Below are 19,269 nucleotides of genomic sequence, written 5' to 3'. Positions count from 1 at the left end.
TATAAATTGTGGTAAGTGTTGTGAAGGAAAAGCTAGACTAGGGGGAATCTAATGTTCCAAATGGAGGAGACAACGGGTGCAAAGCCTTAGAGATGCGGAAGAACTTGACACATTAGAGAAAATGAAAAGAGGCCAGTTTGGTTGGAATATATTGAGTGAGGGAGAAGAGTGGCATGAAATGAGATTAAAGAGGTCATCAAGGTCAGAATAAATACACACTTTGAGACATGTTGAAGATTATGCACTTTATTCCTGGTGACATGGGAAGCTATTGGTTTGAAGACAAGAAAGATATGATTTGATATATTTATACATTTATTTAAAGGATCATTTGGGCTATTACATGTGGTGTATGGATGAGAGAGGAGTAAGAAGGGAAGCAGTGCAGTGGTGGAAACCTGGAGAGACTGGAGAGGTTCTAGTCCTCCCATAATCTCTTACACCTACCCCCCCACCACACACATACACACAATCCCTTCACCCTAAATTGCAGATATACCCGTGAACCTGAGTCAGTTCAAAGGGCCTGCACTCAGAAGGGTCTACTGGTTTGATGATCTGCTGAAGCTGCCTTGAAATTCTTAATAATTTTTGAACAGGAGGTACTATATTTTCATTTTGCACTGGGCTCCATAAATTATGTAGCCAGTCCTGCTCACCAAACATGCAATCTAAGTAAAAACAGCCTTACAAACTCTCACAGTACCTATTTATACTGTAGCTGCTAATGTCAGAGATACTTCAAGTGAGTGTCAAGATTCAACCATAAGATTTCATCACACAGGTGAAAGCAGGACACTTTCCACCAGCCATCTCTGAAGCCGCTTCCCTATACCCCAAATACACACTCAAGGTAGAAATAGTGTGTTTGCTATACAAATTTGATTTTAAGACAGGTTCAATAGCTTGCTTACTCTCCTTAAGTTTTACCTATATAGAAAGCCTAGAACTACCGATGTAGCTGGGAGACCAGTTAGGAATGTATTGCAATAATCAAAGTAGGAGGTGATTATGGCTCAGACTAATGGGGTGGCAGTGAGGGTGAGAGAAGTGGACATATTTGAGAAATAGGAACAATAGGACTGAATGATGAATGCAGGGCTAAGAGGCAGCTGTCAAGGATAACAATCATTAAGTTCCTTGCTTAGGCAACTGAGTGGTTGATGATGTAGCAATGAATCAGGGAATTTTCCACCACAGCTGCTTTGTCTCCTTTGTTATGGGTTGGTAGAGACAATGTGAAGAGGCCCTTGCCCTGCCTGTGGATGTTTGGTCAAGTCTAACTCTCATACTGCCTCCTTGAACTATAGTGGCTAACCACAGCAAGCACTTGAAATGACTGTACACATCAACCACTTACCCCACAATAGCCCACTAGGGGCAACCGCTGATAAGCCTTGCTCACTTGTAATCAGCTCCATTTTGTCTTCTAAAGCAAAAAAGACAGGCATCTGCTAGGTGCCTAGGTACACATCATTACTATGTTACATACCCTTCCTCTCTTCCTGCTCCTGCCAGGCTTCAGAAAAACAAATCTGGCCGTGCTTTACTCCCTCTCCCTTTGGTGAAAGGTGAAGGTAGTTATCTTAGGAGATGGTCTGGCCTTCAGCCAACTTCAATAATCAGGCTGCCTCATCAGGGCTTATCAATTTCAGCAGGCTGGCAGCTGTTGGCTGAGAAGCAAAGCACAGCTTCAGTGTATGCAAAATATGTTCTTGTATATATACAAACATGCAGTGCCTTTCTACATATACCTGGGGTATGTCAAAATCATTATATGACAATATGCCCATTTGCAAATGAACCGGCAGTCTACTTATGACCTTAACAGATGGAATATGCCTAAAAGCAGAAAGTATTTGATTCTAGGCTTAAAAACAACTAAACTTTGATTTTAAAAAAAGTTAAAATAATTTAAACCAACACTTGCAAGTGAAATAAAAATCAACACATTTAAAAAGTATAGGCCGGGCGCGATGGCTCACGCCTGTAATCCTAGCACTCTGGGAGGCCAAGGCGGGTGGATCGCTCGAGGTCAGGAGTTCGAGACCAGCCTGAGCAAGAGTGAGACCCCCATCTCTACTAAAAATACAAAGAAATTATCTGGCCAACTAAAATATATATAGAAAAAATTAGCTGGGCATGGTGGTACATGCCTGTAGTCCCAGCTTCTCGGGAGGCTGAGGCAGTAGGATTGCTTAAGCCCAGGAGTTTGAGGTTGCTGTGAGCTAGGCTGACGCCACGGCACTCACTCTAGCCCAGGCAACAGAGCGAGACTCTGTCTCAAAAAAAAAAAAAATGTAAAAAGTATCATAAAATGGGACCTCTACCACTACAAAATTAACTCAAAATGGATCAAAGGCCTAAATATTAATAGAAGAGCTAAAACTATGCAACTATTAGAAGAAAACATGAGTAAATCTTCATGACCTTGAATTTGGCAATGGATTCTTAGATGTGACATTAAAAGCATAGGAAACAAACTAAAAAATTAGACGTCATCAAAACTTTTGTGAGGCCAAGGCCATTATCAAGAAAATGAAAAGACAACCTATAGAGTGAGAAAATATCTGCAAATCACAGATCTGATAAGGACTAGGATCTGGAATAAAGAACTCTTACAACTCACCAACAAAAAGACAAATAATTCAAAAATGGGCAAAGAACAAAAAAACAATGGTGATCTAGCACCTCTTATATTGTCCTGGATAGAGCTTGAGCCCATCCTTCGAAGTGAGGTATCGCAAGAATGGAAAAATAAGCACCACATGTACTTGCCATTAAATTGGTACTAACTGATCAACACTAAGGTGCTCACATGGTAGTAATATTCATTGAGTGTTGGTCAGGTGGCAGAGTGGGGGTGGGTAAACTCACAACTAATGGATGCGGTGCACACTGTATGGGGGAAGGCCATGCGTCTAGCCCTGGCTTGGGAGAGGCAAAGTCATTACCTGTAACCAAAATGTTGTACCCCTATAATATCCTGAAATAAAAAATAAGTAAAAATAAAAAATAAAAATGGGCAAAGGACTTGAATAGACATTTCTCCAAAGAAGATTTAGAAGTGGCCAATAAACACATGAAAAGATGCTCAACATCATTAGTTATTAGGGAAATACAAATTAGGACTACAATGAAATATCACTAAAGTATCTATTTGTTTTATTAAGCAAAAACAACAGGAAAACAAGTGTTGACCAAGATGTAGAGAAATCAGAACTCTTGCACACTGCAAGAATGTAAAATCACACAGCCCCCACAGAAAACAGTTCGGTGGCTCCTCAAAAAGTTAAACATAGAATTATCATATGATCCACTTACTCTACTCCTAGGAATATACCCCAAAGAATTAAAAACTGGTACTCAAACAAATACTTGTACATGTATGTCCATAGCAGCACCATTCACAATGCCAAAAGGTAGAAACAATCCAAATGTCCATCAATAGCTAAACAAAATATGGTATACACATACAATGGAATATTATTCAGCCATAAAAAACAATGAAGTACTGATACTTCAACCTGATGCTACAAATTGTACTGAGGCTACAATATGTGTGAAAGTTGAAAACAATATACTAAGTGAAAAAACCCAGACACAAAAAGTCATATTGTATGATTTCATTTTTCTGAAATATCCATAGTAGGCAAATCCATAGGGACAGAAAGCAAATTGATGGTTGCCAGGGCCTGGGGAAGGCAGGAATGGGAATGACTGCTTAACGGTTGTTTGGTTCTTTTTGGGTGATGAAAATGTTTTGTAACTAGATATACGTGGTAGTTGTGTAACATTGTGAATGTACTTAATACCATTTTAAATACATTCTAAAATGGTTAATTTTATGATATGTAAATTCTACCCCAATTTTTTTTAAAAAAGTAAAATCAGGAAGGAATATGATAGCTGCCTTCAAAATCCAAAGGGCTGTGTCATACAAAAGTAGATTTTATATTTTCTGGATAGTTCCAGAGAGCAGAATCAGGGGAATTTACAGTAGGACAACTCTGACATAATAAGGAAGAACTTTCTAACAATGGGGCTGTTTAATCCAGCCTCCCAAGGAAGTAAGATTACTCTTTACTGAAAGTGATCAAGTTGGATGATGAATTCTCAGGGAAGTTACAGAGAGATTTCTACATGGGGTATGGTTGAGGTTTTTTTTTTTTTTTTTTGGTTTAATTATTTTAGAGATCAATCTATCTTCCCTCCACCCCTGCAATTTTTAAGCTGTTTCAGTTTGACCATCATCGATTTACAGAGGTCCTAAAGTTAAAGTATTCCTTCAGTTTGATTTCCTCCAGTGCAGCCCAACCCTTTCAATCTGTAGATGAAGAGTGTGGTACAGAAAGGGGAAATAGTCAATTACAGTATAGTAAATCTTCAGGAGCTGAGACGGCAAATCTTTGGACTCAGTTCAGAGTTGGAGCCATTGCAGATTCTTGCTGGTAGTTGGGGGGAAATCGCTCACTTACTCATTAAAAACATTGGTTAAGCACCTACTACATTCTAGACACTTTGCTAAGAGCTCTCATAATGTGAAGGATCAAACCCTCAGTTAATGGTGAGCAGTGATAAGCAACCAGGAAGATAACTTCCAAACCACGGAGATTTCCAAGTCTCTGCTTTACCACGTGTGCATATTCTACTATTAAAACTTCATTTTTATTAACGAATGACACAATAAGCTCATCTGAATGTCGCACCAGCCAAATTCTAAACGATAAACAGGAGGTTCAACAAAAAAGCAAGCGATTTAGATAATCCTGAGACTGGATGATAAGATCCACTAATTCATTTTATTCGTGTTTGAGCATCAAGTTGGAAGTTATCACCTGCTCTGGCTGCAGAAGCGCTGGGACCGCTGCAAGGGAAGCAAGGCGAGGCGGGCGGGGCTCCCCAGGGAGAGACCAGCCCAGTTCAGGAGGATCCCGGGGATGCCGCGTTCCTCGGGGGAATCTGGCTCCCCCGGGCTCCGGGGGAAGCCCAGGCCGACCGCCCCCGGCCCACCCAGCACTGAAACTCAAGGCGCCTTTGAGAATTGCGCAAAAGCCTCTCTCTCCCCCGCCTGCTTGGTGGCATGTTTCTAAAATTCCCATCTGCACAACATAAACAGGAAACGTGCAGCAAAAGCCCTGGCGGTGCAAATTCCTTGGTTCCAGCCGAGGGCGGGAGAATCTCATCTTTGGTGGTGGTGGTCAGCAGGCGAAACAGCAAACTTTCTAAGTGACCCCTCAGCTCTCCTTGTCCATTCTCTTAAATCCAGAAGGAAAGAATAGTGAACGCGGAAGGAAGGACCCCTGCTTTAGGAAAAATAGGCAGAGGGAGGCCGTAAAGGGGCAGCCAGGCCTCACAGTGAACCACCTCCAGCGGCTGCGGTGGTGGCGCGTGGCGGGAACACGACCGGCCGCTCACTTCACAAGCCCGGCAAGTCCCAGCCTCACGCCCAGGGTGGGGGTGGGCTTGCCGCCCCGGCTCAGGGCCACGGAGCCAGCGCGGGTGGGGGCGGGGAGGAGCGGGCTCAAGACGCCGCGCAGGCGCAGAGCGCGCCTCGGTTGTCAAACATGGCTGAAGTGCCGCCGCTGCCGCTACTGCTGCTGCAGGGAAAATGCTGAGCCCTCCCGGGCCGGGTGGGCGGCGGCGGCGAGGGCGGCGACGGGGACCCGCTTCCCGGGCGCGGCGGTGGCGGCCATGGCCCGGCTGGCCGACTACTTCATTGTGGTAGGCTACGACCACGAGAAGCCAGGTAAGGGTGTGGGGCGGGCGCCGCCCCCGGCTCCCCGCCCCCGCCCCCCGGCCACTGTCCAGTGGGCTCAGCGGGGCCGGGCGTCGGGGCCGGGAGGCGGGGAGGGCCGGGCCGGGCCCCAGAGGAGCCGGCGGTCGGCGTCCGGCCTTCTTGGCGGGGCTGAGCCTCGTGGTGGGCGTGAGGGACCAGTACGGCGGGAGGGAGAGGGAAACAGCCGCGTCTGCCCAGGCCCTGGGCGGGCCAGCCGGGCCAGCCGAGGGCGAGTCTGGCTTCCGCGACCCTGTCTCTGGAGACGGCCGGGTACCAGGGGCAGTGCCCTGCGTTTGGGCCCAGGACCGCAGGGCTGGGAGGGCGGGAGCCAACTGTGCTAAGTTCCTCGGGGATAAACTTCTGCCCTGCATCCTGAGTGAGTAACGAGTGACGCAGGGGGCTGTCCTCTCCGAAAGGAAGTGCTGAGAGTCCAGTGCTACCTCACCCTCACGCTGTTGGGGGCCTAGTGACCGCCCCAATGAATGCGTGGTACCGGGGAAGGGGAAAGGATTCTTTGCACTTTTAAACATTTCTAGGAAATGCTCCCTGGTCTTTCAGGACAAATGTGACAGGCATTTCAGAAAGACATGAATGTCTTTTAAGTAAGGACAGCCAGCTGACCGCTGAAGATGATCTTGTTTCACTTTAATGTGTGTTTTAATTGTTTTTTTCATTCGTTACAAAATTTTCTCTGTGAGGAACGGTTTGGCAACGGATTGCATTTTACAGTCTGATTGATGGACTTCCATAACTTAAGAATTCTGGGTTTAGACACGTTTATTTTTGTGTTTGTATTCTTCTGTATACTATATAGCTAAACATAATGTAGCAAATTGATTGGGGGAAGCACTTTTTTTAAAATTTAGCAATAAGAATTCTCAGAGAACAAGAGGAAGCACTTCTATTTCAGGGTAATTGTAGTCTCACATTTGCAAGGAATTTTAGATATCAGCTCCACAACCCCCTTCATTTTTCAGAGAAGATGCTGAGATTGTGTTTCGCTGGTGGTAATAGCCATTGGTAGCATCAGAATACCATTGTTCTACCCACTCTTGGTCCACTGACTTTCATTATTCCTCTCTTAAGAACTTTCTCTCCTTTAGTGGTGACCTTTCATATTCTTTTATTGCTCACCACTCATAACCTGATTGAGGTCAGTTGTTAAGAGAAGGGGTGGAGCTTTATTTAAAGTATCTTCTGGCAGCAGGACTTTGTATTATTTCCTAGTAATTTTGCATAGTCTGATGTCCCTTTCCTACCAAGATTAAGTGTGGTGAATCACAGCTTTTTTTTAACCTTGTTTAGTTTTTGTTTTTTTGAGACAGGGTCTCTTTTTGTCACCTAGGCTAGGGTGTAGTGGCATCATCATAGCTCATTGCAACCTCAAACTCCTGGGCTCAAGTGATTCTCCTGTGTTAGCCTCCAGAGTAGCTGGGACTATAGGTGTACACCACCTAATTTTTCTTTTTCTTTCTTTCTTTTTTTTGGTAGAGACAGGATCTTGCTCTTGCTCTTGCTCAGGCTGGTTTCAAACTCCTGACCTTAAGCAGTCCTCCCACCTCAGCTCCTGAAGTGCTAGGATTACAGACATGAGCTGCTGGGCCCTGCCCCTTGTTTAGTTTTTAAGGACATTGTCCCTCTTCCCATACTTCTAAACAATTTTGAAATAGTAACAAACTTGCAGAAAAGTTGCAAGTATGGTACAAAGAATTCCCCCCCAACAACAGTTTCAGAGGAAGCTGCTGACTTGATGCCCTATCACCCCAGAATGCTTTAGTGTGCATTTTTTTACAAATAAGAATATTCCTCTACATATTCAGAGTACAATCATCAAAATAGGAAATTAACACTGATACAGTACTCCATTTAGTTCTCAGACTGGTTCAAGTTTTGTTGATTATGCTATTTATCTCTTTACTGGCAAAAGGATCCAGTTCGGAAGTATGTGTTGCATTCATTTGTTATGTCTGTTTAGTCTCCTTCAGTTTGGAATAAATAGTTCCTTCATCTTCTTTCATGACCTTGACACTTTTGATAATTACAGGTCATTTATTTTGCAGAATGGCCCTTAATTTGGGATTTGTCTGTTCTCTCATGATTAGATACATACAGGTTATGTACTTGGGCAGGGAATATCACAGAACTGATGATCATTGCTTCCTGTCAGGTAGTGTACAAGTTTACTTTGTCCCATTACTGGTAATTTTCACTTTGATTACTTGATATAAGCCATGTCTGCCAGGCTTCTCTACTATAAAGTTAATACTTAATTGTTTTTGTGAGGAGTACTTTGAAACTATGTGAACATCTTGTTCCTCACCAAACTGTTAATGTAGTCATTTATTCATTGACATCTACATAGATTCATGGTTTTCTGTTTTTTTAGTGGATTATATTGTTACTATTTGTCTCAAATCTGTTCCAGCTGCTGTAACAAAAGTACCTCAAACTGGGTGGCTTATAAACAATAGAAATTTATTTCTCACAGTTTTAGAGGCTGGAAGTCGGAGATTGAGGCTGGGACAGATTGGGTGTCTAGTGAGGGCCTGCTTTCTCACAACCATGTTCTCACTTTAACCTCACATGCCTGAGGGGCAAATGAGCTCTCTTGGGTCTCTTTAATAAGGGAATTAATCCCATTAATGAGGGTTCCATCCCCATGACCTAATCACCTCAAAGGCCCCACCTCCTAATATCATTACCTTGGTCGTTAGGATTTTAATGATGAATTTTGAGAGAGGACACAAAACATTCAGACCATAGCACTATTTATTTTGATATTCACATTGTTCTTCCTTTGGCTAATGAGAGCTGTTCAAGCTGGCTTCTGTTCTCTTACAACATTTCCCCATTATTCTTTGAGAAAGTCTTTTTACTTTTTGGCACAACAGGCATGAGAAGCACAAGAAGGTGTTCCCGGCTTGTCTTGTACTTTCCCTGCATTGGCTCTGGAATCAGACCTTTCTCTAGGGATCCCTGGTTCCTTTTAGTGGGGAATGACATTTAGAAGCTAAGATCTCAATGCTAATGTATTTCTTGCTGGTGGGTTGTTACTACTCCCAGGCCCTCTTAATGGTTGGAGCTGGGGAATATACATATGTATATACATACACATTGACGTCTATATTTATTTTATTATCTATGTGTATTGAAAACTATGAATTCACACACTGATAACCCCCTATTTAAGTCAAATAATCCAGGGTCCATTCTCATTTTCTCCTTTTCCATATTGTTGTGTTCTCTGACAGCGAGAAATCTGGTTTCCATTATCCTTAATGTATTTACTTATTTGTTCAGTCTCCCATCTTCACCACCACTCACTCTCTCCCTGCTGGGGCTTAGTTTCTTCATTCCATCTCTCCCATGCCTCTATCCCTGTCAGGATCTAAGAGTCCATACCAGGATGCCTCAGTACAGTGAAACTCTCCCCAACTTGCTCTGACTCCCCATACTGATCTCCCCAGACACATTTCTCACCACACTCAGGCTCTGATATCACACAGTGGGCTGCTTCCATTGGAAGACATCCTCCTCACTCTCCACGCCAGTACCCTCTGCCAGTTTGTGCCTCCTGCCTTGACTCTCAGGCTCTGACTCAACACATTTGGCCATTTCCCTACCACATGGATTCCCTTCTTAGCTCACTAGGGCTTCCACAAGCCTCACCTCCACTCCAGGGCTACTGTGACAACTGCCCTTCCAACAGCAAGTAAAGGGAAGATTATTTTTTTTTAAGTAACAAAATCCAAAAGCTTGTATAAATTGTAGAATGTCAATAGTGAAATACATCATTTTTTTTAACTTGGGATAATTTTTGTTTAGTCATGTTTATTGAAGTATAATTTACACACTGTAAAATTTACTCTTTTAAGTGAACATTTCAATGACTTTTGACAAATATATGTATTAGGATAGCCACTATGGCAATCAAGGTACAGATAAGACCAGGTGCAGTGGCTAACACCTGTAGTCCTAGCACTCTGGGAGGTGAAGGTGAGAGGATTGCTTGAGGTCAGGAGTTTGTGACCAGCTTAAGTAAGATCCCATCTCTACAAAAAATAGAAAAATTAACTGGGCGTGGTGGTGTGCGTCTGTTGTTCCAGCTTCTCAGGAGGCTGAGGCAGGAGGATTGCTTGAGCCCAGGAGTTTGAGGCTCAAGCAATCCTTAAGCCTCAAACTTTTTTTTTAAATATATATATATGTATATATAAATAAAATGTTTTCTCCAAAAAGTTCTCTCATGCCCCTTTGCATTGCAGTCAGTTCCCTCTCAAGCCTCTGGCAATCACTGATCTGTTTTCAGTCTGTTTTTGTCTTTTCTAGAATGTCATATAAATAGAATTGTACAGTTTTTAATGTCTGTCTTTTTTCACATAGAATCATGCAGTTGAGATTTATCCATGTTTTATTTATTGGCAGTTGTTCCTTTTTATTGCTGAGTATAATACAATTTGTTTATCCATTCACAAGTTGGTGGACATTTGAGTTTCCAATTTTTGGCTTTTATGAACAATGTTGTTCTGAACAGTTGCGTACAGATCTTTGAATGTTCTTATGTTCGTATGTTTTCATTTCTCTTGGGTAAGTACTTAGGAGAAGAATTGCTGGGTCATGATAAGTGTCTGTTTATATGAAACTGCCAAACTGTTTCCAAATTGGCTGTGCCATTTTATGTTCTCTGCAGCCATGTATGACAGTTTCAGTTAATCTTTTACTTATTTTTAGAAATCTCGTTCCCCTCAGCTTTATTGAAGTATAATTGACAAATAAAAATTGTATATATTTATGGTGTACAGCATGATTTGATATATGTGTACATTGTGGAATAATTATCACAATCAAGCTAATTAACATATATATCACTTAACATAGTTACTTTGTGTGTGTGTGTGTGTGTGTGTGTGTGTGTGTGTGTGTGGTGAGGACATTTTAGATCTTTCTTAGGAGATTTCAAGTATACAATACAATATTTAAAAATTAAGCTATTCCAGAGGATAGGTAGTGATATCTCATTGTGGTTTCAATTTGCATTTTCCTGGTGACTAATGATGTTAAACTCCTTTTCATGGGCATATTACCATTTGTATATTTTTGGTAAAGTAATCAAATTTTTGTCTTTCTAAAATTGAGTTGTTTGACTTATGATTGAGTTGTTTTTTTGTAATTCTACATACAAGTCTTTATCAGGTGTTGTGCAAGTATTTTCTTCCAGTCTGTAGCATGTCTTTTCATTTTCTTAACACTGTCTTTTGAAGAGCAGATATTTTAATTTGGACCACTTTTTAGACATTTGTTCTCTTAGTTGTCTGTATGCTCATATCTTGATTTGTATCATTTCAGTAGTCCTTTTTATGTAAAACCCTCTATAAAAACTTATTGGAAAAAAATTTACGAAATCTATGTGCTTGTTAAATTACAATTGAAGAATAAATCTAATTGATTCTGCAAACCTTTATTACATATTATATAGCTTTTTTTCAGGAGTTAATATGGTTTTATTACCTAAATCTCTGTAAAAGCTACTCAACATTATGATAAAAGGATACTGAAATGTCTGTGTAATACCAGAGTGTTCTGGAATTATTCAACCAATACACTCTTTATTTTTGTTCCAAAAGCGTCTTTGCAATTAACAGTACTTTCAGCCTTTAAATATTTCTATTTTAAAATTGGATTAAAAGAAGAAAAGGCTTTGTCTTTTGAAAACTTGTATTTACAAACTCGAAAAAAGAATTAATACATGTTGTTTGAATAGTATAGAAAGAAGGGTGCCTGGCACATAGTGGGTGTTTAATAAAGATATAGTGAATGAACACACAGTTGTTTAAAATGTGGGGGGAAAAGCAAGAAGGAGGGCTGAAGGTGGATGTGGTTATGAAAGGGTAATGGGGGATTTTTGTGGTGATAGAACTGTTTCATATTTTGACTGGGTGGTACATATATGAATCTACATATGTGATAAAGTTGCATAGAACTAAATAGACACACAACCACAAGGAAGTACAAGTAAAACTGGGGAAATCTAAGTAAGATTGGTAGATTGTATAATATCCTGGTGGTAATATTATAATATAATTTTGCAAGATGTCACCATTGGGGGAAACTGGACAAAGGGTATATGGTTTCTCCATTAATTCTTACAGCTGTGTATAAGTCTACAACTATCTCAAAATAAAAAGTTTAACTTAAAAAAAGCTGTAAGGAAGATAGAAGATACCCTTAGTATTAAAAAACATTAATGGTATGGGGAAAGCTTATTCTGTAAAATTTCAGAAAAACAATCTTCAGTGGCTGAATTATTACATCTTGTGGGTATATTAACTTCATCATTCACTTTATTATTGGACATTTGGCTTAGTTCCAGTTTTGTGTTCTCATAATGCTGCTTTCATGCTAAGGAGAACATAGATTGAAAATCACTGATTTTTATGACAGTTTGATTTTGATAATTTGAAATTAAGACTTTATTTTCCTGACTTTGCCTATGTACTATGGTAGAATAGTTAGGAAATTTCATTAGTTTCTGACAGATGAAATTATTTAGCCAACTATATTTTTCTCGTTTTTACTTTTTTTACTGAGATTTGTCCAAGAAAAATTGGTAATGACCACCTGTGTTAATTTCCTTCTGTGCTTTTATTTTTTTCCTTTTGTTTACTTCTGTCCATTAATACATTTAGAATTAATCCATTTTATCTTGATGACAGTTAATCTGGAATCAAGTATGATAATCATTTGAAGTTCTTGTATTTTTTCATATTAATCTGTGTAAGTATATTAGGGAAAGCGTCAAAATGTTTCTTAGTTATCTAATCTGTTTTATTTAAGTGGTATAAGTGAGGTAAGCTAAAATGTAAATATGTATAATACCTGAAATAATCACATTTGGAGACATTTAAAACATTGATAATTGATTATTATTAAACTATTTTAATTAATAGCCTGAGTTTTCTCTCCCACTCACATTATATATTGAAGTAGTTGGAATTTCCCAGTTGCTGTTTGTTGCCAACTGTCAAGAACCATTTGGGATTCATTGATTTGAGAAATATTTATTGCCTTCCAGGCATTGTGGTTAAGTGCTGGGCTAGAATAATTGAGTAAAGAGTAAAACTCTGTCCCTAGCTTAGTCATTAATGGAGAGAATCTTGAAATAAGTAATGATAAGTGAAGAGGGTGGACCCACTTTATTGAGGGAAAGAGAAGGCTTCTTATGAGAGGTGATGTTTGAACCAAGTTGTATGGGATGCATGCATCCTATAGGATAGAGGAGATTACAGGCAGAGAGAAAAGTGTGTGTGTGTGAGTGAATGTGAATGTCTTGTTACAGGAATGGAGAGAAGTGTAAATGTGAATTGAGGTAGGCTTTGGTGCTGGAGTGGGTTGGGGTCAGATTGTGAAAAGCTCCGTATATCAGGCTATAGAATTTAGCCTTGACTCTGAGATAATGGGTCTGTTGAAAAATGATGGTTCTTGAAAAGCAGCAAACAACATAGAAATGTGACTTAAATGGCAGTGAACTGGACGGAGAAAGACTAATATAAGAAAACTCAAGAGCTTTTACTGTGGAAATGGAAAGTATGAATCCTAGAGAAATTTGAAAGCTCAAATTAGTAAAATTTAGTAATGAATGAATGTGAGAGGCAAAGTAGAAAGAGTAGACTGGGTAATGGGGTGAGTGATGATGATACTAAGAATGCAAATAGGAAATTCAGGAGAAGGAATGAATTTTGATGAGAGAAGGAAAATGCTAAGTGTAGTTTTCGACATGTTAAATTAAAGGTGACAATAATCAACGTAGAGATGCCATTTAGGTGTTTTAGATCTATGGGTCAGAAGATAAGGAGAGAAGTGAAAATTAGAGATTTAACTTGGCAGTTATCATTAATAGCCAGCTGATTGTCAAATGTGATGAAAAGAATGAGATTGCTCAGGAAATGGGTATAGAGAGAAAAGAAGAGTGGCCTCAGAATTGTACTCAGAGAAAAAAAATCAATATTCAAAAGGTAGATAAAGTAGCAACAGCAGCAGCAGCAGCAGCAGCAGCAAGGATACGGAATAGGAGTAGTCAGAGGTCTTGCAAGGAGAACCAGGATAGTATGGTATGGTATCAAGGAAACCCTGGGTGTAGAGAATTTTGAGGAGGAGGAAAAAATGATGAATAAATGACAGATGCTCTGAAGATGTCATGTATAATAAGGGCTAAAAATAGATTCGTGGATTTGATAATTAGGATAATGACTTTAGAACATTATAGTAGAGTTGTGGGGGGCCAAAGTCTGTTTGATGAAACTATATCCCAAGTCATATGCTGTATAAACCTCATATAGTCCAGTTTATTTCATTTCTTTTTAGAAGCTCAATGTGACCTGTAATTCGTAGCTTTTGGGAAATGGAAAGTGGAGTCAGAGACAACTTCAAAATTGCAAGCCTGAAGGTTTGGGGTACTTGTGATGCTGTGACTTAAATAGGAAGATTGAAAATAATTTTCTTTTAAAATTACTTATTTGTCTTCGTGGATTTGGAAGAGAATGGGGTTTATTTTATAGCCATCCAAGTGGAGACTTTGAAACATGGGATAGGTAGGGAGGCAGTACAAAGACTTAAGAGTCATTAGAGTAGATAGAGTTATGACATTGTGTATGTGCCTTTCGGAAGTCAGCATAGAGACTGAAAAGAGGACCAAGGACCATGCTTTGGGAAACACCATTGCTAAGAGGATGGAAAAGAAAAGCAACCACAGAAGAAGGGTTCAGAGAGTTTGCATGAGACACTGTTTTCTCCCCAATAGCCATTTTTTTCCTTGATGGTGATGGAAGCCCTGATTTTGGCTAGTTATGTCGACATGCAGAAGAGAGACTGTTTTCAGGTTTCTAATAGATATAACTATATGAATGAGTTCTAGCCATTTGGATGAAAGTGGAAATGATGAGTACAGTATTCCAAAAGTATTCTTAAAGGATGAGGGTATGCCTTCCTAGCTTTTCTTTTTCCTGAGACTGGCATTCTAATATTAATATAAAGGCTGGTGCTCCAGCAGCCATCTTGGACCAAGTAGATAAGGGCCCAAACCCTAGGGATATCAGCAAAAATCTAGAAAGAACCTGAGTCCCTAATGACTTACAGTGGGATTGTCACAGTGGACATGGATAGCTGCCCTCTGAATTTATTTATTTTTAACATGAGAGACTATAATCCTGTATGTTTAAACTGCTGGAAATCTGAGTTTTTGTTTCATGTAGCTAATCTAAATCCAGATAACACAGAGAAGAGATCAGAATTGAGAGTCATAGAAAGTGAGGGAATATATCTGTCAGGTGTGGCAGATAGAGATCAGTGAGATGAGGAGTTAATGAAGAGCTTTGCATTTCATAAAATGTTAGAGTTGAAAGTTAACTGTACAGGTCATCTATTTCTATTCAATTTATGGATAAGGAGGAACCATGAACCCCCCAACCCCCAATCCCCAGTTGTTACTTGTGAATAATTACACAGTTATTGAGTGGCAAACCATGGCCTAGATGTTTTCTCACACCTGTGCTCTAGTATATCATGCTGTCTTTTGAGAATTGCTGTCAAGGATAGCTTTACCTTGAATTGTTTCAGCTGGAATGTTGTGTTGTGAACCAAATTGCAGAACTTTAGCAGAATAAAAGATAAGAAGTGGAGGCAGCAGATTAAGACCATTTGTTTGAGTAATCTGATTTTGAGAGGTAGGAATATCTGATTAGAAAATTTTGAAAACTTTTTCTTCAGGGTAAAAAGACTATGTTTTCTATACCAAAGTTGTCTGGCTTATTAGAGCTCAATAAGACATGTTTGTTGAACTTGCAGAAATAGTAAGGTCTATGGAGAGTTTTAAAAATTGTATAGAGTAGATATGAGCATAAATGAAGGCAGAATAATGGAAATTAATGGGATGAGAGCAATTGATGCTGAAGTGGGTGGGAATAGATATAGGAATAAAGTTTTTTAGGACTTAGGGGTCTCAGGCACATGTATTCAAAGTGCAAATACATCAGTCCAGCCCTGATTCCTCCCCTCTAAAGAGTGTGCACTTTGGAAACTAAAATTGCCATTCCATTAGTCTTGGAGATATAGATTGAATATCTGTAAATCTGAAGTCCAAAATGCTCTGAAATCTGAAACTTTTTGAGCAATGACATGACATTCAAAGGAAGTGCTCATTGGAGCATTCTGGATTTAGAGTTTTTGGATTAGGATGCTCAATCAGTAAGTATAATACAAATATTCCAAAATCTAAAAAAAATCTGAAATGTGAAATGCTTCTGGTCCCAAGCATTTCAGATAAGGGATGCTAAACCTATAGCTAAAACAGATTTTTTTCAACTATTTTCATAGGCCAGTCACTCTTCATTGTGTTTTTGTTGTCCTTCTGCACTTCCTGTCTGCATTTGAAATTCTTGATATTTTGGTAGCTAGCCATGAAAAAAATCAATACAAATAAAACAAAACCTGTTACACAGGATGAAGCTTCAAAAGTGTTTTTATAGACCTTTGGTAGTCAGGAACATGAACCTACTTTTGAAAATGCTTTTGAAAATATTTTTCTGTTGCAAAGCATCGATGCTGTTTTTTGGTTTAACAGTAAGTTCAGACTCCTAATTATGGTAAAAAACATTTTTTCCCCTTATCAGCAAGGTCCTTTGGTAGATGGTAAAAGAGTATACAAATTGACCACTGTTAGAAGATCATTGGTTATAATCTCAGAAAAAAGTGCTTCTTTTCAAGCTTCTTGAATTTAATGCTTTGATTTTGACTATGATCAAAACTTGAGAGAATTTTCAAGTTGAATAGAATTTTCAAGTTTTGAAACCTAAAGTATGTGGTAATCAATCTGTACTATTATGAATACCATGTAAATTCAGAGACAGCAATGAGACATCACATTGTTTTTCACACTCTTAAATGTTGACTTAAGAAGTTACTTTGTGGACCTTCACTGGTACATGTAATTAAAAATGGATAGAGCCTATAGAATTTTATTTTGTGTTAAAATATTGTTTTGAAACAGTGAATTGTTAAAGTATTACCCCAAGAAGTAATTTTTGTTTTAACCTTTCTAGTATTGATTTTTTTTGTTTTGTTTTGAGGTTGTATTGCAGCCTTGGAACTGAGGAAGATTGGAAGCCTTTTTTTTTTTTTAATGAAAGACCATTAAACCATAGAATAAAAGTTAATGAAAAGTCACGTAAGTAAGAAGTAATTTTTAGTTTTGTAAGGTATATATTTTGCCTTAGAAATGAAGAACATGGAAATTAAAACAATGTTCAGTACACCCAACAAATAACTTAAAATATTTTAGTCTTAAATTGTGTAAGTATGAAATCACAGGGAGGTGGGCATCCTACCCCACAAGATGCCCCAACAGAGAATAAAATATCTTTTTTGGTCTTGGAATTGAAGGTATTACCACTAAAGATTTAAAAAGCCTTTTTGTGCTTTTATAACTACAAGCACAGATGGGGCAACACCTTGGGAAAAGTGCTTTCATAGGAAGCAGGTTAATTGCCTTTCATTTTAGACTAATAGTCTGGGGTCTGTCTCTCTCTCTCACTCCCCCTTCTCCCTCTCTTCTTCTCTCCCTCTCTCCCTCTCACCCCCTCACCCCCTCCTTGTCTCCTTTCTCTACAAACTGTGTTTTGTTTTACTCATATCTTGACTTTACCTCCTTGTAGACTTGGTTTCTGACTGATCCTTTCTGCACGGCTCTTGAATTGTGTGTCCATGTGATTTAGAAATTCTGCACATCTATTTTTCTACCCAATTTTAACTCATAACTGCAGTGGTTCTGTTGCACATTGCTGGCATGTGTTCCGGCACATTCATCTGCATGTTGCTTTGACTGACCTGTCTATTCGAAACTGTTTTACTTACTATAGTAATACATACTAGTTATAAACATTTTAAACATCACAGAAACTTGCTGACTCTTGACCATAGTACCTATATCTTCAGACTTTTTCACAGTGAATTTGGTTCTAGGTACCTGTACAGAAACTTCCTAGTTCTCTTGATAAAATGAAACCCCAGGTCTCCAAGGTTGGCAATGAAAAGAAACTTCCACATGGGAAAGGTTGGCTTGAATTCAAAGCTCCAGTTTTTCTATTTCTCCAGTGATCTCATGGAGTGCCACTTTTTGTTAACATCCTGGCCCAACTGACTCCCGCCACCAAATCATTTATCCCTTCATTTGGTGAGGCACAGCTGCAACATTGAAGTGAAACTTTTCTAAAGGCTGAAAACAAAAAGGCAATGAAACCGGAGAGTAACTTTAAAGTTAGTCGTCTGATTTGCAAGGTAAAGTTTACTCCTTTTCAGTCTGTGGTCTCCTAAAGGGATACCATCCTGCCTAGTTTCTGGTCTGCCATCATGTGATGAAGGTCATCTTTCCTCTCAACATGTCTCCTTAAGTCTAGGCCCTTAATGGGGACCATACAGACAGTCCATTCCTGTCATGTCTATCTAAGGTCCACTTTCTTGATTCTAGTTTTCTGCCCAAAGATCTGTCTCTTTTCTGGATGATTGATACTAGGACTATGCTTCAGGAGATATTCCATTTCTTACCCATTGCCCTAAACTGTAGCACCAACTGGTCTGCCATATTGGAATTCAGCACGAGAAGAAGAGATACACACATACACAATATGGAAAGGGACATCTTTGTTTTTGTACCTGTTTGCCATCCGTGGTCCCAGCATTGACAAAACTTTGATGTTACCTAGAAACATGGTCATAACATTCATGTACAAATCAAAGCACAGCTAAATAAGCATCAGATTTTTCTATGTCTTTTAAAAGAAAAATAAATTCTGTAGAAGTATGCACTCATTTATTTTTAATTGATATATTTCCTGTTTGATTTTAATCTGGACAAATAATGATACCATTTTTATTACTCAATAAGCATGAATGTTGAAGCAGTTTTTAAAAAAAAAAGTAGTTTCAGTCCTAATACATCTAGATCCTAAACTGATTTAATTTGTACAATTAAGCTGAAGTAATGATTTCTGAAAGCTGTCCTATCCCTTTCATTTTATTCCCTTATGTATAATGGGTCTGTTTTTTTTCTGCTAATGATTAAACAGAGTAATTAGTTACCAAAGCATCAAATTCGAAAACCAAAACAAAACAGTCTTTTCTTCTATCTACATATTACATAGAAGCTCACTGTAGGGATTGTTTATTTTTAATGAATAGTTTGAAAGAAATGGTATGGTGAAATCACCATGTTTACCACAGGTTGTTTGTGCTTGTGGGTCATGAGGTTTGAAGTTATTGAAGAAATTGTTGCAAGACTTTAAGTAAGTTGTGTGAGTAGCTGATAATTGCCAAATGAGTAAACCTATAGGGAACTACTTGTCTTTCTCCTAAGGAATTAAGATTGCTCTTGTTGATTTTGCAATTGCTCCTGCTTTGTTATTCTCTGTCTTTTTGATCATAGCCACTCCAATGGGTATGCAGTG

At 39.1% G+C, this 19,269-nt stretch overlaps 1 protein-coding gene across 2 annotated transcripts in view; it reads left to right on the top strand.

Moving 5' to 3' along the window:
- Nucleotides 1-5,544: 5,544 nt before the first annotated feature.
- Nucleotides 5,545-19,269, top strand: part of SBF2 (SET binding factor 2) — a 397,036-nt gene continuing 383,311 nt past the window's right edge. For both annotated transcript variants that reach the window (XM_045557501.1, XM_045557500.1), the window contains exon 1: nt 5,545-5,749. In XM_045557501.1, coding sequence (XP_045413457.1) covers nt 5,695-5,749 — 55 coding nt within the window. In that variant the 5' untranslated portion in view covers nt 5,545-5,694. The remainder of the gene's footprint in view (nt 5,750-19,269) is intronic.

This window comes from Lemur catta, chromosome 7, assembly GCF_020740605.2.
Source record: "Lemur catta isolate mLemCat1 chromosome 7, mLemCat1.pri, whole genome shotgun sequence".
Taxonomy (NCBI): domain Eukaryota; kingdom Metazoa; phylum Chordata; class Mammalia; order Primates; family Lemuridae; genus Lemur; species Lemur catta.
Note: the sequence above shows the minus strand (reverse complement) of the source record. Positions and strands in the feature narration are given on the sequence as shown.